This window comes from Colossoma macropomum, unplaced genomic scaffold, assembly GCF_904425465.1.
Source record: "Colossoma macropomum unplaced genomic scaffold, Colossoma_macropomum, whole genome shotgun sequence".
NCBI lineage: Eukaryota > Metazoa > Chordata > Actinopteri > Characiformes > Serrasalmidae > Colossoma > Colossoma macropomum.
This window is the reverse complement of record NW_023494787.1, coordinates 27,068,634-27,087,908: the sequence shown is the minus strand read 5'-3', so window position 1 is coordinate 27,087,908 and position 19,275 is coordinate 27,068,634. Positions and strand designations below refer to the sequence as shown.

The 19,275-nt window shown below is 39.2% G+C and overlaps 1 protein-coding gene across 1 annotated transcript in view; it reads right to left on the bottom strand.

Moving 5' to 3' along the window:
* Positions 1–219: 219 nt before the first annotated feature.
* The window catches only part of LOC118805717 (myosin-16-like), a 28,991-nt gene continuing 9,935 nt past the window's right edge, over positions 220–19,275 (bottom strand). Inside the window, 26 exon segments of the mRNA XM_036566726.1 lie at positions 220–578; positions 834–1,052; positions 1,161–1,361; positions 3,532–3,702; positions 3,802–3,927; positions 7,349–7,552; positions 8,662–8,854; positions 8,979–9,082; positions 9,221–9,357; positions 9,666–9,882; positions 10,012–10,144; positions 10,276–10,472; positions 11,974–12,101; positions 12,200–12,317; positions 12,471–12,716; positions 15,054–15,140; positions 15,227–15,283; positions 15,404–15,494; positions 15,572–15,717; positions 15,793–15,879; positions 15,969–16,073; positions 17,877–18,104; positions 18,204–18,377; positions 18,480–18,561; positions 18,653–18,789; positions 18,873–18,993. Of these exon segments, the coding sequence (XP_036422619.1) occupies positions 855–1,052; positions 1,161–1,361; positions 3,532–3,702; positions 3,802–3,927; positions 7,349–7,552; positions 8,662–8,854; positions 8,979–9,082; positions 9,221–9,357; positions 9,666–9,882; positions 10,012–10,144; positions 10,276–10,472; positions 11,974–12,101; positions 12,200–12,317; positions 12,471–12,716; positions 15,054–15,140; positions 15,227–15,283; positions 15,404–15,494; positions 15,572–15,717; positions 15,793–15,879; positions 15,969–16,073; positions 17,877–18,104; positions 18,204–18,377; positions 18,480–18,561; positions 18,653–18,789; positions 18,873–18,993 (3,688 nt within the window). The 3' untranslated portion in view covers positions 220–578; positions 834–854.

Here is a 19,275-nt window from a genome sequence, read left to right as displayed (position 1 = left end):
GTGTTCAGTTCTAGGAATGTACCAGATATGAGTCTTATTAGCTTTTCTCATTATTTGTCTATATTTGACTATATTTGATCTTCTCCATTTCATACCCTCTACTGGTAGTTCTACAATTAAATGAACACGGAGCTCTGCTAGTACCTGTGCAAGAGCTGTATAAGCACAAAGACATCTCTCTTTTGCCATTACCGAATAATTAAATAAGACGAGGGATAATACTTGCTTAAAGTTTATTAAGACTGCAAACAAACTCAGACATGAGCTCATGACAGGAGAGTGACAAACACAGGTGTACTCTCCATCGTTGATATGAGAGTGCAGCTTCCCCCAGTCATTCCCCATTACTGAAGGCCATTTCTAAAGAGATTTAGACAAGCTAGATCAATTACACTCATTACATTAGACTAACACATTAGACTTCATCTAACATTAAAAACACGTCAGACACACAGAAGAACATTTAGATTACTTAAGACTTTTACAGTGTAGTTTTAAGACTTTCGTGTTCCTCAATAATCCCATCTGCTGTAGAGAAAGTCTTCAGGTGGGGAATGAGTGCTGGTTTGTCTGTCACTCTAGGAAAAAAAAACATGGAATGAATGTCAAATTCCTGCACCCCAAGACATTCTACTCTAAACAGACTAGGCTGGGTTTTTCCCGAAAACATCTTAGCACAAAGATGATTCTTAAATGGTAGAGCGAGTATCACACTGAAAACTCTCTCACTAACACTTATGATCATTTGAACACCAAGATGCTTTTGGGAAACTGAGTCCTGATATCAATTTGGGGAAAAAATAAAAATAAACTGAATTAGCATTGATGCTAACCTCCTGCATGGGTCGGACCTCTTACTCCTCAGAGGAACTCTTGGATGTTTTAGTGACCTGCACAATCTCTACATTAGTGAAGCCTTTGCTCACAGAAGCTCGGTTCCTAGTGCGGAGTTTGTTCAGCGCCATCTCTGCCATGCCTGCTCTCTCCTCGGCATCGTCAAGCTCATGCACAGTCTTTCTGTATTTGGATAGACTTGCATTTGCTTGCTCCTCCTGCAACAACGTTACAAACATCTTAGGCCAGGAAGGCATTTAGGCAAGCTGTCTTTATTACCAACATGTAATACATGTGCAGTGAAGGCAAAAAAGGAATGTACTCACAGCCTCCTCTATCTGCCTTTTGTAAGACTTCAGTTTGTTCTGCAGTTTCTCTACAAGCTCCTGCATGCGCTGGTTGGTTTTGTGGTCTTCTTCTGTTTGGAAGACCAGCTCCTTAAGGCGGCGCTCGTTTTTACGCAGCGTCTTCACCGTCTCCACGTGCCGCTTCTGCTCTCCATCAAGCTCACTCTCCAACTCTCTAACCTGCTCACAGTGAAGAGCACATCACTTCATGTGTTATGTATGAGTGCAGTGACACGGGAAGGTGTTTTAAGTTGGGGGTGCTGAAATTTTAAGCAGCATCTACGTCACATACATGAGTGTAAACCAAATTTCAAAAAACTTAGGACAGCAGGTAAAATGCAAATAAAAACAAAAACTGTATTTTACAGGTACTTAACAGAAAACAGCAAAAAGAAGAGATATGTAATATTTCACCTTGTTTTAACTTAACTTTTTATGTTTGTTAATTTTTCTAAATATATGCTAATTCCACTAGTAAGTTGATGCCTGCAGCACATTCCAAAAAAGCTGGGACAGGGCAATGTAATAATAATAATAATAATAATAACAATAATAATAATAATAACAATAACAATTATATATTATTTTATTTATATAGCACTTTTCATGCCAGCGGCAGCTCAAAGTGCTCAACAGACAGGTGATAAAGCTTAATACAAGAAATTATAGGTATTAATTTAGAATTATATAAGAAAATGACAGATCAAATTAAAAGATTAATACCATGAGACATAGAGTTTTAATTAAATGCTAAGTTAAAGAGATATGTTTTAGATGCTTCTTAAAAGTGAGCACTGAGCTTGACTGTCTAATAACAGGTGGAATTGAGTTCCACAGTTTAGAAGCATAATATTTGAATGAGGCCTCTTCATGTTTTCTGTATTTTACAGAAGGTATTTGCAGAAGGTCCGTATCTGCAGATCTAAGATCATGTGCTGGAACATAAACAGATAGACACTCTGTGATGTAAGCAGGCGCTAGGTCATTTAGAGTCTTAAAAACTAGTAGCAGAACTTTAAAATCTATCCTGATGTAAGACTGGGATGTTTGTAAAATGATCAAAATACCTGTTTTGGAACTTTCCACAGGTGAAGCTATCATGATTGGGTATTAAAGGAGCATTTGCCAGTTTGTGAAAAATTGTGCAAACAGTGTGCAAGTTTAAGGACTATCAGTGTTAACGTTTCTCAATGCATAATTGAAAGGAGTTTAGGCATTTCGCCATCTATGGTCCATAACATTATTAAATGATTCAGAGAATCCAGACAAATCTCTGTGCATAAACGGTAAGGCTGAAATTGAATGTCCATGACCTTCGATCCCTCAGACAGGAATGCATTAAAAAACAACATGCTACAGTAATGAATATAACCACATGGGTTTGGAAATACTTTGGAAAACCCTTGTCAGTAAACACAGTTTGTCGCTGCATCTACAAATGCAAGTTAAGACTCTACTATGCGAAGTGGAAGCCATATATCAACAACATCCAGAAACACCACAAACGTCTCTGGGCTAAAGCTAATCTGAGATGCACTGACACTAGGTGTGTCGTGGTCTGACGAGTCCACCATTCAAACTGTTTTTGAAAATAATGGACATTATGTTCTCCAGGCAAAGAAGAAAAGGTCCAATCCAATTGTTACCAATGCGAAGTTTAAAAGCCAATGTTCGTCATGGTGTGGTTAATTAGTGCTCAAATGGCTCAAATTTCTGTGTGGGTCTGTAGTGAATTTTTTTCTGTATTTTTATTTACCTGTGGTCATCTTCATCCACAGCCTAGAACAACCTGTAGCTAATAACAAAAAATAAAGCATGGGATATTCCAGGAAATTCATTAACCTTTCATTTTTGGCATATACCCATTGACATGTGGCAGTTGTGTGCTTTCACTGAAAAATTAACGGAGTAAATTACTTTTATTTATCTGATAAACACCACTAAATTCTTTAATAAATGCTTAAAGTTAAAGCCTAACTGTATATATTATTGCATGGGCCTGTTAGCATGTTTACCCAAGCTCTGCTAAGCTGGTTAAACAAAAACACGTTCTTGTGTAACACTTATTTAGTACACATTTAAGGCTTCAATTTCTAAGATGAATTTGGATATCTGTATATTTGAACTCCACTCCTAGTTTGTGTTTTTCCTATTTGTGTTCTCTTTCAGGACAGAAACTGTTGTGCAGGGTCTTTAAACAGTCCTGAAAGTAGGGGGTGCTGTAACACCCTAAGCACCCTCACTTCTCACTTCCCTGTGTGAGTGTGTGCATGAAATAAAGTGATCAGAAGAGAGAGAGAGAGAGAATCCAAGAGAGAGAGAGAGAGAGAGAGAGGTGTTTGGGGCTCACCCTGACTTCCAGTTTTTGGATGGTACGTTTGCCAGCTTTTAATGCGAGCTCTTCTGCCTCCTCCACTTTCAGCTGCAGTTCTTTGATCGTCAGCTCATTGTTTTTCTTTATCTTCTCTAGATGGATGCAGTGGTCTTGCTCCTGCCGGAGTTCTTCTGCCATACGAGTTGCCTGGGAAAGAGATGAAAAACCCACTAGAGTCTTTTTTATCTGGTTCACAGGTATTTGAATGACTGTGGAGATGTTCTCAGGGATGAGTCCAATACTAACATCTGTGATGGCCTTCTTGGCTCTTTCATCAGCTGCACGGAATTCACTAATCAGCTCTTCATTCTCGTTGGAGAGGCGTGTCAGGTCTGCTTCCATTTTACGCTTGGTAACAATTAGACTTTGGTTCTGTGGGAGAGAACATGCGTGATGAATATACTAATACACAGTGCTTTACAAAATTACTCAACCCATTATAAGTCACCACATTCATGCTGGATTACAAATGAAACATACAGAGATTATTCCAGCCAAAATATTTTTCGCAAAGAAATGAGCTTCCAAAGTGAATTTTCAAAGTCAGTATTCATTATTTGTCAGCAGAATTTTAAAAGAAAAAATTACAAACTGAAAAATGCTGCTTGCATAAGCGTTCAGCACCTTTAGACTGCAACTCTTCTACTGCCCTGTTGCCACAGTTTTAGGAATAAATGGTCTTAAACGCTGGAGTTACTGTAGCCTTTATCTGCTTATTCACCAACTTTTGGCCTAGCTAGCTAGTAGCTAATGAAAAGGCAAAGAGAAAGATTCAACTGATTTATTTGCGTTTATAATCATTCCAGCAGCTTTCCTGATTCATTTAATCTGCAATGAGAAACTGTCAAACACAAAAGTCGCAAAGCTGAAGTCAGACTCTCGTTCACCAGCTTCTTGTTCGAATTTTCCTGTTCCACCTTAAATGTGCAGCAGTTACATTCTGGCGCCTCAGGCACTATTTAAGGTGGAGCAGGAAAATTCAAACAAGAAGCTGGTGAATAAGAAGCTGACTTCAGCCTCGTACAAAAAAAAAAACTTTGAGAGACATTTTACAAAAACTCTTCCACTTTTCCAACTATTCCACAGCAAAGTTTCCTGCCCGAGATGCGAGAAATGCAGCTATAGCTCAGCTAAAGCTTAAAGCAGAGCAAAGTATGTCTGCGTTTTCATTTCTATTATTTTTTTTTGCCTATACCAGCACATCAGCACATACTGAGACATATTTACAGCCAAGATGGTACAATGAACATAAAATGTTGTGGCTACCAAGGTGGTTTGATTTTTTGCTGAAAGGACAACATGGCTCTTCTTAACATTTGGGTTGCCGACCCCTGGAGTTGTTATTATAACCAACTTTTGCTGCAATAACAGCTTTCTACCAGTTTTACACAGTGTTTGGTAGTGATTTTCTTGATGGCAGATTTGGTCTTTCAGGTTGGTGGGATGATGCTTTTAGATCGCAATTTTCAAATATAGCCCAGATTTTTGACTGGATTGAGATGTGAAATTTGACATTTACACATCTGAACATTTACCTTTTCTTGTTGAGCCACTCCTGTGTTGCTGTAGCTTTACTTGGGTACTTGGGATCATTGGGCCTTATTCACCAATTGTTCTTCAGAAGAAATTTCTTCTTAAAACACTCTTACATAGTTTTCATGAAGATTCTGACATTCACCAGTATTTTCTTATTTGGGATTTGTTCTTAGGTAACAACAGAATCTAAACACACTCAACAGCACAAAGGTGTGCACAATTCTGCACTTTAAGAACACCTCATGATCATCTGACTTTTTCTTAGGACCTTTCTCAAGAACAAATTTAGGTAAAAACTTAGAAGATATTGGTGAGTAAGGCCCATTGTTTGAAGTTTCTTCCAACCTTTAGATTTTGAACAGACTAAAGCAGTCTTGTCTTGCTTTGCGGTATCTCCCTGTATTTTGCGTCATCCATCTGTACTTCAATGTTAACAAGACGCCCAGTGTCCACTGAGGAAAAGCATCCCCACAACATGATGCTGCCATCATCATATTTTACTGCTGGGATGGTGTTTGTTGAGGAATGGGCAGTCTAAGGTTTGCACCACACTTAGCAATTTGAAGTTTTCACCAAAAACCTCCATTTTGTGTCTCATTTGACCATAAAACATTATCCCACATATTAGCTGGGTTAGTCTGATGCTTTCTCTAAACTCTAGATTGATTGTGATTCAGTCACCACCCCATACAGGCCAGTGGTGTGCACAGCTCTTTATATCATTGACTGGTGCACCTTCACTTCAGTCTCAGCCACTGAACTCTGTAATATCATCAAAGTGATTGATGGCCTCTCTGTGGCTTCCCTCACAAGTCGCCTTCTTGCTGTGATACTAAGTTTTAGGGACAGCCTTGTCTAGGCAGTGCCTGGGTGATGCTGCTTCCATTTCCTTACAGTTTATCCAACAGACTGATATATGAACATTTGGATATTATTTTGCATGTCTATAACTTCCTTATAATGTTTTTTATTCTTCATTTTCACAACTATCATTTAGATTCACAGTCTAATCAGCAGTACTTAAATTAAGGGGGTCTTTTAGCAAGAAAAGATGAACTTTTGTAATGATTCACAGGTAGAGGCCAACTTTAAGCTGACTGTGTCCTCATTAGGACAATAAAAAATCCTCATCTGTGTAAACTTGGAGCTTCCACAGGACAGCGGTTAAATATTTATGCGAACAGCATTTTTCAGTTAGTCTTTTTTTTTTTGTCATAGAATATTTTCTTACATAAAACCAGTGTCACTCTAAGTTAATTCATTTTGAGGGTTGATCTTTTAAAAATATGACACAGCACAAAATATTAAAGTGTCATTTGTAATCCAGATGAATCTGATGACGTTTAAAGGAGACCTACTACTGGGGTCTACTAGAATTGATTCACATGCTTCAATGTTCCAAAAACACAGTACTTTTCTTATACTGTACATCTCTATTAGCCCTCCCCAATAAGCCCAGTGTGCTCTGACTGGTCAGTTTGCCCACCGCCAGAATGGTTCCACCCCTACATGTTCCACCCATCTTGCAGTCTGCAGACAGACCTTTCTCTCCTGAGCAACTGTAAACACTGGTGTGGCTACTTTTCCAATGGTGTCGGTTTGAGTTTGAGCCTGTGTCTGATCCTGAAAGACAGGTCAGCGTCTTCTCAATACGGCTACAAAACTAAACACACTCTTTGCGGCCTCCAGTAGTTGGTGTGCCAAGCTTGCAGGTAGGCGGGCAATAAGGATTGTGTTATAAGATTGCATCATCTTGTAATAAAGGAAAAAGGCTGGAATTCCAGCAAGGCCTTTCAGGCAGCTGAGAAAACTGGATTCTGTGGGAGAGAGTTACTCCCTCTGGCACGTACTTTGAGCTTTGTAACTTTGTAGACCATTTACATGCACAAAAATCTATATAACACACTAAAGAAAAGAAACTGGAAAAGCATAATATGTCCCCCTTAAAGGGTTTGCAGCTTGTAAAAACGTGTAAAAACTAAAGCTATATTATTGTTGTTGTTGTTTGTTTCTTGTACTTGTTGTTTTAGCACTAATAACAACAACAACAACAACAACAACAATAATAATAATAATAATAACAGTGCTATAAAGTATGTTGTACTATACTATATAGTACTTATCACTGTTATTTATTATTATTAGTTAAATATTTATTATAGCACACACCATGTACAACATTCATTTTTGCATTATTTTTATTATCATATATTTTTTCAGCAGTGAACAGTGCTCTGTTGCAGCACGTGGCGTTTACCTGCACATTGAGCTCATTATGGCGCTCAGTAACGTCCACCAGCTCCTGCTCGATGAGTTTCCTGGAGCGCTCTGAGGCTTCCAGAGCACTGCGCACCTCCTCCATCTCTGTCTGCAGCAGGCAGAGTCGTCGTTCCTGCAGGCTGTACTGCTCTCTCAGCTCCTCATGCAGTCGTGCATCTTCATCCATCTGCATCTGCATATCCTGCCAGGCAGAGAGAAGACGAGAACATCTGCTCAGATTCAAATGCTTTAAATGGAGCTGTAATTTGTTCATCATCGCTATACTACATGCTATAATACCCAGAGTTGGGTAGTTGGCTGAATACCGAATACACTGTTCTCGATGTATTCAGTAATGTATTCTTTCACAATACATAAAGGTAACATGTTCACTATACATTTAGAATTAGTTTTCTTGATAAGGGACATGGGGAAACTCCGCTGTGGTCACGTTTACTTAACCCACACTATCCCTCACTGTTACTATTTTTTTTTTCATGTAATTCACTGTTAATGCTTTTTGAAAATTTACCAAAAAAAAGTTCCAAAATTCTCTCTTTTTTCCCTCTCATCACCTGCTTCAGTCCACTGCTGCTCTCACAATTCCCCGAGCATGACTGCTGCATGTCTCAAGAACTGAGACACTTGAAAGAACCGTCTTAAAAGCTCTGTACTCCTATCTTTGTGTTTGGTCAGTCTTTATCAATCTGATGCCAAATAAGCCTCTAAAGTTTGCAACCTCTTATATTAGCATCCTGTAACATTACACTACCTTTTAATTCAAGTTAAGAACTCTCTTCTGATGTTGTGTTTGCCAGTGTTGTGCCGAATTCTGACTCTCCAGCAGAATCTGACTTCCCTTCACATGCACGCACGTCATATAGGCACATGAACGCTGCAGATTCAGAATCGCGATTTCAGTTATTTACACATAGAAACATAGAAATCACAAGTGTAATCTGTAGCATCCATATGCCTCTGTGACGCACATGTATGTGAAGCGAAGCAGGATTCTGTATGCTTCAGCTCGCTGACAAATGCACGTGTACATGATGGGGACTCACAGCACAATTTGGATTTATGACAGTGGTGTAAAAGTGAAATACTCTCCCCAACTGTAGGGGGATCCCAAGAGCAAAAAATACCATCACTCACATAATGGTGTATTAACAAAAAATCTTACATAGTGCAGCACAAGTAAAAAGATATATATATATTACAATGCTACCCTCATGCCTCCCCAATGCTTATTTCAGGCCTGTGGGAAACAATGGACCTTATCAAGAGTTTATCATTAAGTGCAAGACTTACTTTGATTTGCTGTTGCAGCCTCTTGAGGGCTTTGACCAGCTCACTGTTGTTCTTGTTAGCATGGTCCAGCTGGATCTCCATCTCGTTCAGGTCAGCCTCCATTTTCTTCTTCAGTCTCAAAGCCTCGGCACGGCCTTTGGCCTCTGCCTCCAGGCTAGCCTGCAGTGACTCTATGGCACGCTGATGGTTTTTCCTGGAAAAAACCATGACAGTTAAGAGGTGAGTATGAGATAAAGCGGTTCCATCTTTCTTATTTTTTCCAGAGTATTTTAAGTGTCATTTTAATCAATAACGTAACTTGGTGCGAGGATTCTAACCTTGTGATTTCAAACTCTTCCTCTTTCTCATGAATTCTGCGATCAATATCTGCTTTGACCTGAGCCAGCTCCAGCTGGACTCGGACCACCTTACCTTCCTCAACCTTCATAAAAAGATAGAAGAGAGCAGTTGTACATACACACACCAGGCTAGAGTGCTTAAAATCAGAATTACTCATCTCAATACTAAGACAACAAAATACATATACAGTGGTTCAGTGTATACAGATCCTTCGTTATACCTCCAGAGAGGCTTCTGCCTCCTCCAGGGCTATTTGCAGCTCATCCCTCTCAACTTCCAGCTTCTTCTTAGCTTTCTGGAGCTCGTGAACACTCTTTCCACCCTCACCCAGCTGCTCCATGAGGTCTCGGATCTCATCTAGAGGTCAAAGCATTCAGTTTGTTCAAACTTACTTATGTTATTTGACCAGGGGCGTCCAAACTTTCGCATAAGACTTGTGGATAACAATAAATGAAAGTTGCAATTAGTATGATCAATAAACATTAGCATAATGATTACCGTATTAGCATGACAAGTTACTAAGGTGCTAACTGCACATCCTCCCATTCCTTCTGTGAAGTGTTTTTATTAAGTAGTCTTCACAGAAAATATCATTTTCATAAAAGTTATTAACAAGGGTTAGCTGGGGTAATTCATGATCATGTCTTATTAGCATGTCATCTTACCAGAAAGGGTTTTGTTATCTTTCTTAACAGTTTCCAGGTGATCAAGTGATTCCTCATAGGCCGTCTTGAGTTTGTACACCTCCGTCATGTAGGAGCGGCATTCCTTTTGGGAATTCTCCAGCTCAAGCTGCAGCTCCTCGCACTTCTGGCTCCACTCCGCAATCATCTTGTCGAAGGTGCGCTGCTTCTTGTCAAGGGCAGCAGCAGCAGCACTGGACTACAATGAAGAGAAAAAGCCCCCACTCTCAGCTAACTTGGAAGAGAGCTATCAGAAATGTATAAATTGTTGTGGGAAACCATTTACTTGATTATGGAATAGAATGTTCTATGAGTAAGTAGTCTTAACCTTCTCCAGGTCAATAGTCAGATCCTCCACTTCTCCCTGAAGTCTTTGCTTGACCTTCTCAAGGCTGGCTGCACGAGCCTGGGCTGCTTCTGTAGCTTCTTCTGCCTCCTGGAGCCGGAGGGTCAGCTTACGCCTGTAGGAGAAAGGCTCTCTTTTTAATATCAGTTTTTTATTTGCATAGTAATTCTCCTATGGAGAAATACCTGTGAACAGTGCTTGGGTTTTATGTTATCTAAATCATGCATAAAGCATTCATCTGCTTACTTGGTCTCCTCCAGCTCCTCGGTTTTGTGGATGGCATCAGTCTCATACTTGGTCCTCCAGGTAGTCACCTCAGAGTTCAGCTTAGAGATGAGCCGCTGCATTTCCGTCTTGCCTTCCTGCTCTTCATCCAGCTGCTCCTTCATCAGGTCCAGGTCATGCTGAGCATTAGCCAGCCCAATGACAGCTGCACTTCGAGCCTGAATTGGGATAAAGCTAGGTTCATTTTCAACACACCAAGTGCTTCTGTACTTGAGTTAAAGTAAAAATAATCTTTGTTAAATATTACTTGAATAAAAGAAAATGTATTGTATCGGTTTTCATAATTGAGTAAAAGTACAAAAGTGCTTGCTTGTGGATGTACTTAACCATTTACTGCATGAATATGAAATACATATAAAAATGATTTTTCTGATTCAAAATGGCACAATTAATAGAAATCTGAAAAAGTTTTGGAAAAAATATTTTTGGAGTGATACTTTGCATTTTGTTGCCATATGGCAACAGTACGTGATAATGAAATTGCAAGCTGCAATTCATACAATGTGAGGAAACCAGTCCACTGTCATTGGACATTGGCCACTTTTGTTATCCTGGCTTGAAAACAAAAAAAACATGGACATAACGTCCATCTAGCAGAAGTATTTGTTTAGAATACAGAAAGATATGAAAATTATGGTATTGATAAAATAATCAACTTGGAATATAAAATAGTTAGAAAAACTATTAGAAAGTGTCCAGTGTGTCCAATTCAATTATTCTAATTGTATGCAGCGCAGATAGCAGTTCCATTATTGCATGCTGTTGCCATGTGGTAACAATTATATTTTATCATTTTAGGTAAAACCTACAGCACGTCAACTGCAACAGACTGCAACAAGAAGGCTTATGATCAGATAAAAGTATATCATTTTACACATAAAGACTTCAGTTTCCCAAAAGAATTTTATGATGTTAAGGACAATAATAGGCAAAAACTTATTGTTGCCATATGGCAACACAATGCAATAAAGGTATATAGAGATGTTGTTTGTATTATATAATATTAATTAACAAGTTCTATTATAGAGACAGGTAACATTGATTAACAAGTTCTATTATAGAGACAGGTAACATTGATTAACAAGTTCTATTATAGAGACGCTTGTGACTGTAGATGTGAAAAAAGGTCTTTGTGTCTCCCGTCATGCAACCATAGGAAAGAAAAATCACCTTCATATTTCTGTAGTTTCCCCTAGTCAACAATGAGACTTTTGCTTAAGTCTCCTGCTGCCCAGATATTTCTCCTGAGAAAAAGAGTAATCTCACGTCTCCTCTGGAGTTTTAGTAGATCTCAGTAAAGTCACACATGCTTAGATTTGCCAAGAAAATAACATCCATCTTTATCTGCAACTGAACTATAGAAAGGAACTCCACCATTTCTCCATTTCCCAAGGAATTTTAGGAGAAACACCATTAAGACTCCAACCCGTCAGATACATTTGAGCAATACAGTATTCCTGTTTAATAGAACCTGATCAATACCTTTGTACTTTTGACTCCAGTAGAAATGTAGATAGAATACTTACACTGTTATGCAAGAAATAAATTACCAAGTGTATTTCTACTTTTACTAAAGCACAGAAGTATCGTATTATGTCCGCTATGTTCTGATCTTCTGCATGTTCAGAGTTTATTGTTCTATCTTTCAATAACATTCACCTTTGACTCTTCATCCACCTGTCTTTTCAGCTCATCATTTTGAGTGGTCAGTGAAGCCTTGATCCGTGTGATCTGGTTGAGCTTACTTTGTGCCTCCCCGAGTTCACGGCTAAGATCACTGTTCTCGGCTGAGAGAAGATCATAGAGACATTTTATTCATATGATTTATTCATAGCATGAGTAATGCTAGTAATCTTAGCTCCGGGCAGGGATGTGCTGTCTCTACCTGACAGACGGATTTTGAAGGCATTGAGCTCAGTCTGGGACTTCTCCATCTCTGCCAGTCTGGAATTAGCCTCTGCTAGGCTGTCCTCCAGCTTACGGACATGGACCTCAGCGTTTAGCTGTGTGTTCAGAGGAGTCAGTCAAACTATGGTGCATTGATCTTGAGCTACAGTAAACAACTAATACTATGTCATAATAAAAGATAATCATTGCTGGGGTACGTATTGAGAAATCACTGCATGGGTGATGTATTGCTGGTGATTATCTCTCACCTTGGATTTCTGCACTGACTCCACAGTGGCATTCAGATCATCAATCTCCGCCTTCATGACCTGCTTGTCTTTCTCCAGCTTGATGCGGACTCTCTGTAGATTCTCTACTTGCTCAGCCAGCTCAGCCATGGCGTCTGAATGCTTCTTCCTCAGGGCAGAGGCGGTGGCCTCGGACTGCAGAGCCGCCTCCTCCAGCTCTCTGCGGAGCTTCAGGAGATCAGCTTCACGTTTCTTATTCTGCTCAATCTACACATGTGGAAACATATGTGAAACATAGGGGGCAGTCGTGGGCTGGAGGTTAGGGAACCTGCCTTTTGATCGCCGGTTCGATCCCCTGAGTCGACAGTACATGACTGAGGTACCCTTGAGCAAGGCACCTAACCCCCAACTGCTCCCCGGGCGCTGCGGATAAGGCTGCACACCGCTCCGGGCAAGTGTGCTCACTGCCCCCAAGTGTGTGTCTTCACTAGTGCGTATGTGGTGTTTCTCTGTACAGATGGGTTAGATTGTGGAGGTGAAATTTCCCCACTGTGGGACTAATAAGGGTCACTTAATCTTAATCATATATATAGAAAATTTTATATGTATGACCACTTGACAGACCCTTGGGCAGACATTTTGGGGCTCAAGAGGAAAAAGGGCATAAATGAAACTTTATAATGTAGCAACTACACTTATCAAGAAATCAAGGAAAAGGCCAGCCAAAAATACTAGCTTTACTACCCAAACAGGTATTTGAACCACGATCACCAACATACAAGGCCTTAACATTACCTAATATGCTATCCAGGGGTCATTACTAGACCCAGTTTATTAGGGCATGTGATGTTTAAAGGACAAACATGCACTCTTAAAAAAGATGGTTCTTTAAGCGTTCTTTAGTCAAGAAAATGGTTCTATATAGAAACATGAACACTCAAAGAACCCTTGGCATGATTTAAGGGTTCTTTGCATCATGAAAGGATTCTTCAGATTGCTGGAGAATATGCTGTAGATGGTTTAAAAAGGGTTCTATATGGCACCAAAAAAGGTTCCACTCTTGTTACAAGCCAGAGAATCCTTTTTGGTACTATAAAGAGCCATTTTTCCAAGAGTGTGGACAAACTCAAGTATTTATCTACATAGATATACAGTCGTTTATCAATCTGCATTTAACAGCAAGTCAACCTTTGAGCAGCTAAAGTAATGCAAATGCTTAATGTTAGGGCTAACCAATATTACCAAAATATATTGGTATATATTTTATTATACTAAAATATATATATATATATATATATATATATATATATTACACTAAATATTACATCACGGCCTGGGCTTTTAATGGAAGGTAATGAAGAGATTTTATTCCAATTTTGGAGCATTTCTATTGTCCCATTCATCATGACATTTTTACATGTAAAGGGCATCTGTTGAGCTCAAGTTACTCAGAAAACTGAAAATCATAGAAATTAGAGATACTTTTTTTGGGACAGTGACAGTAAAAACATTAGTTAAATTAGAAAGTTATGTTGTGTAATTGAATTTAATATGCCAGTAATATTGTGTTTCATTTTCAAAATAAATGGACAGTGTGCAGTTAATAACTTCTCATTTGCCAGTTAGCCTGAACAAAATCACAATTAGCATGTAGTTTTGTCTCAAATGAATTATTTCAAATGCATGTGTGTGAAATCTTCAACACAAAAGTACAAATAGAACAGTGACAAGACTCATGTCCAAAGCAAATAAGATTGATTCAGTCTCCACACCCAAAAAAGAGAGCTTTTAATTGCACCTGGTTGGACAACTTTCCTGGTTAGCAAAGTTGGATGCAGCCTTCATTCCTATTGTAGACACCTCTGCCAGCAAAGAGGTTGGGCTGTGCCCCCCATAATTTAGAGAGTGCTCCAGTACGACCAGCAGTCTACAAACAACCCTAATGCTATCTAACTGCTATGAATCCTATCAGCGCCCACAAGACATAACAGATCAGTTTTGAAAAGAATATCCTTCAGTGTGTCAAAATATTGGGTGTTCCCCCAGCACGTCTTATGACCATAGGTATAGTTGTACATCCAAATCATATTCAGGAGAAACGCTGGTCATCTAAATAACTGAAAACTTTACAGAGGTAATGGTTGGATAGGTTGCGGAGCAGTTATTAGAGGGCCAAGAAATTCAGGCAGAGCTTGAGAATGGTGCGTGAAAGAGAGTTTTTTAACATGAAGAATGTAAATAAATGATGAATTTACTCAGTTCTTTCTTGCAACTCTGATAAACTTTGAAACTTTGCCTAGGGCAAGGCTTTGCAAAAAAAAAAAAACAAAAACAAAAAATAGCACTTTGGACATGAAGGGACAAAGAGACAGATTCCTGAGCACCCACAGCTCCCGTCCTCTGCATGTGGTGCCGTTTAGTTTTTACTTGTTTATATATATTTATTTATATATTTTTACAATCAAAAATTTTGACTCTACCCCTGTGTAGAACTGTGATGCCACTAAGCATAGTGGCAAGGTTATCTGTTCCAGTGAGTTGGTCCAACATTCGAAATGTGACAAGTTGCAGTATATAGACAAGATTTCAATTATACGTGCTTACCTGCGCAACAGTGGCACCTCCTGCCTCTTCCAGTCTGTCACTGAGGTCCTCTAGATCCCGGGACAGATCTGCTCGCTGCTTTTCAACCTTAGAAAAGACGACACAGTTAAACTAATGACTAGAAAACAGAACGTGTGGAAATGCACTGGAGTGAAATGAACAGAGTCATATACCTTCGCTCTTATTGCCCTTTCCGCCTCCAGTTCCTCCTCAAGCTCCTCAATGCGGGCCTGGGTGACAGGAAAATATGTCAGTGGAATTGCAAGGGAATAGCAGTCATTTGTTTTCTTGGCATAATCATCTAGAAAGAGAAGACCGAAATAAGGGTGAGAGATTATCAGAATAAAAACCTGGTGCTCTTTGAGCTTCCTGTGCAGAGTGGAGCTGAGAGATTGCTCATCCTCCAGTTTTGCATTCAGATGGTTAATTTCCATGTCCCTCCTGAAATGAAATTGCATTGTTTAAAATATGCTAATGATGGTAAAGATTAGCTAGAGTGTGAAAACTATTGTGCGTACTTTTTGACAACTTCCTCCAGATCGATTTTAGCTCTCTCCATCTCGTTGAGATTGTCGATGGTCATCTTCAAGTCAGCCTCCGTTTTGCGTCTGGCTTTCTCTACCTCTCCTCGTATTTTCTTCTCCTGTTCCCAGTTGTCTTCCAACTAAAGAAACATGATTCTTCTTGTTATAGTGTCTCATTGAGACAATTTCCTTATGTCTTGTTTTTTCAGACTCACCTCATGCACTTGTGTGGTGAGTTTGTTGTTGGTTTTTGTGAGGTGGTTTACTTTATCCTCCTCTGCTTGAAGATCATCCAGAGTACTCTGGGAATGGAAAAGTGGATTGATATGTCTCAATATGGCAATGATCGTGGAATATGGGGGAAGAAATAAACTGTGTGGCAGAGCCTAACCTGTTGCAGTTCTTCCAGAGCCTTCTTTTCCTTTTGGAGTTTGGCAATGGTATCATCTCTCTGACCAAGCTCTGCTGTCAGAGAACGCACTTTGGTGTCCAGGCCCTGGAATGCCACAAGTGAATCTTTAAAATGTTTCTTTTCAAATCACTGTGCTTTTGTTTGCTTTTATTTTTCTGGGTGAATCTATCATGTCTGTATTACACAAGTCTGGAATTGTCAGATTTCCAAAAAAATATTTGACCTGCAGCCCATTTGGTCAGAGTCCAAAAAAATTTTGTTTAATACAGTGGCAAACCTTGACTATTAGAAATAGTCCTTCAATCTGGGCCACACGCACACACACACACACACCCACACACACACACACACACACATTTTCTAAGCCACTTATACTTCTGGGTTGCAGGGGGAGCTGGTGCCTATCCTGGTAGCCAATCCGGGCCATAAATAATTAAAAAACAAGGTAAAAGACATTATCTCTATGACCTCTACACTGTTAGAAATAAAGGTACTGTGCAGGTACATTATCATTCCTTAGGGTACAAACAATGTAAATGTACCCTTAAAGGTACAACAGTGGTTTTAAGGTCCAACTGTGAAAAGTACGGATTTGTACCTTTTCATAACCAAATGTTTTAAAACAGAACAATACAATAAAAAGCTTGGAGACGAGACGGGGTGTGTGGAGTCAATACAACTTAGAAAATATAATTTCAATGGATTATGGTACAATTATGTTCCCAGACTAAAGGTACTGAGATGTACCCTTGAGGGTACCAACCCAGTGACAAAAGGGGTACTGCCCCAGTGACAGTTTCATACCTTTTTTTCTGAGAGTGTATGATAGGGGTGGGCGATATGGCAATCACGAATACTTTCATGATACATGACATGCATCACGATATTTACTTTTTCCAAAATGTAATAAGTTCAAACAGACAAAATAAACCATGTAGTGCCATATATGAAAAATACCTACAACTGCAATGATTTTGATTCAATGTTTTGTAAACTGCATTGCACTAAATCCTATTAAGCAGGCCTAGTTATGCTCACTTTGTAATGAAACATGTAGTTAGTCAGTGTTCTTTAAGTATTGACCATATCCACAATATGCTCATGGAAACATATTGTAACATAATTTATCCCGATAATGCTAAAATGTTGTCAACATGCCCACCCCTACTCTATGATAATACTAATTTCTGCTAGCCCCCCTGTGGGATTCTAATAGTATGTTAGTATTCAGCTAATGGCGATTCACATTTACTTTTATTGACCGTTCTACATTGAATGTGGACATCCGAAACTTGTAAAAACTTGTAAAATTTCGTTATTTTAAACTTGTAAGAAACATATTTACATGTTTTACCTTGTAGCATTTTCTCAATTACTCTTTCAGTAAAGAGCCCTGTTATTGAGTTGCTGCTGCTGTTCTCAATTTCTAACGTGTAACTGAAATGCACTAATCAGGCTACCACCTCTATTTGATGTCAGTGGTGTATCTATGACTTCTGAAAGGCCTAGAGTGATATTGCTTCCCTCTAAGTTAGTCCCACCCATTGGAAATCAAAATGTGATTGGTTGATTCTGCTGTCAGTTCCTAGTTATATTATCTCAGTGATTAAAATGACAAGTTAGACCTTCAGTTTAGTTCCCTGGCTTGGCTGTGTCTACCTAGATGCTATGAAGAAATATAAAATCTCAATTGAACAATTTTCCATTGGGCATTTCCAAATAAAACTTAACAATGAAATAAGAGTAGTACTACATTACTTATTTAGATACAACAAGCATGATTATTATATTAAACTAAAAATATATATTTTTTTTATTTCACAGAAGTCGTTAGGCCTTCTCTGCTTTGTGGTGTCTCCACTGGGTAAATTCAGCCTTGCATTTCACCTGTTTTTCCTTCTCTGACTTTGCCAGAGTAGATTCCAAGCCTTCGAGGTCTCTCTTCAGGTCCATCAACTCTCCTTCCAGCTTGCGCTTCTGAGCACTCAATGCCATAGCTGCACCCTCCTCTTCCTCCAGCCTCTCCTTCATATCCTGAATTTGCTCCTCCATGTTCATCTTCTGCTTCATCAGCTGGTTACAGCGCTCCTCTGCATCTGCTATGCTGTCTTGTTCCTATGAGTGGAAAAAAAGTGCCATCAAATAATTTTCAGCTGAATTCTCTCTCCACATGTATTTTATGATTATATGTTATGATTATACCCTTAAACTTACAGCTGCTAAGGCTAAGGCCAAGTCACTCTTTTCTTTGGAGAGAGTGACTAGTTTTTCGTCAAGCTCTTTGATCTTCTCAGTCATTTCCGCTGTTTTTTCAAGCGCAACTCGTAACTCTTCCTCCTTGGCTTTCAGCTCATCCTCCTGACGAGCTACGTGGAGCAAAGGCTTAACCTAGAAAGAAAGAAAAAATATGATTGAAGGTAAATGAGAAGATAAGAAATGAGCAAAAAAAAAAACCTTTCAAAAGTCTTCAGCCTTATAATTTAGACTCACCTTTGTGTAGAGTTTCCACCAACCCCAGAATCTGAGCTGAAGGAACTTCCTCACATTTCGCTGGATGGCAATGAGAGCAATTCTGAAATAAGAGAGGTCTCTTATGAATGCAAAAAGAGACAAGGAAAAGGCTAAAAAGCAGAACAGGAAAAGTTATATGAGTGCTGACTGACCTTCTCTCAAGCATCTTCTTGAACTCAATTCTCATGAGCGTGCCCCGAAGACGGGCCTGCAGCATGGTCATGATCTTAGCCAGCCGCTCATCTCGCATGTCCTCAAGCTTAGCCAGGACTCCAGCACGGAAGAACACCTACAATGTACATTCAAGACATACTTGATAACATTCTGCATTCAGGTATTAAAACATGTGACACTGTGGTCCAGTGATCGTACCTTGGTGTGTCCGATCCTGTACTCCATATGGTCCAGCCCAATTGAGCCCAAAATCAACTCAGAGGCTTTTTTGTTGTCCACAAAACCTTTTGGGATTACACTGGGGTTCAGGATGTAGTACCTTTGAAAAATGTTAACAGTATACGATTCAAAAGTTTGTAATCACTCATCATCTTAAAAATTGCTGGTATTTTATGCAATTAAAATTTATACTGTTTAAATTGAAATACCCTAAGCTGGAGGCCAGATGTTTTATTTTATATTTCAAGTTTTTTTTGGTAAATCATAAATAATATAGTGCAGCATTTCTTAACCCCTTATAATCCCAGGCTTATTACATACTAAGACTTATTATTCAGTAACTACAGTGACTTCAGTGCAAACTGGCAGAGCTATTCTTAGG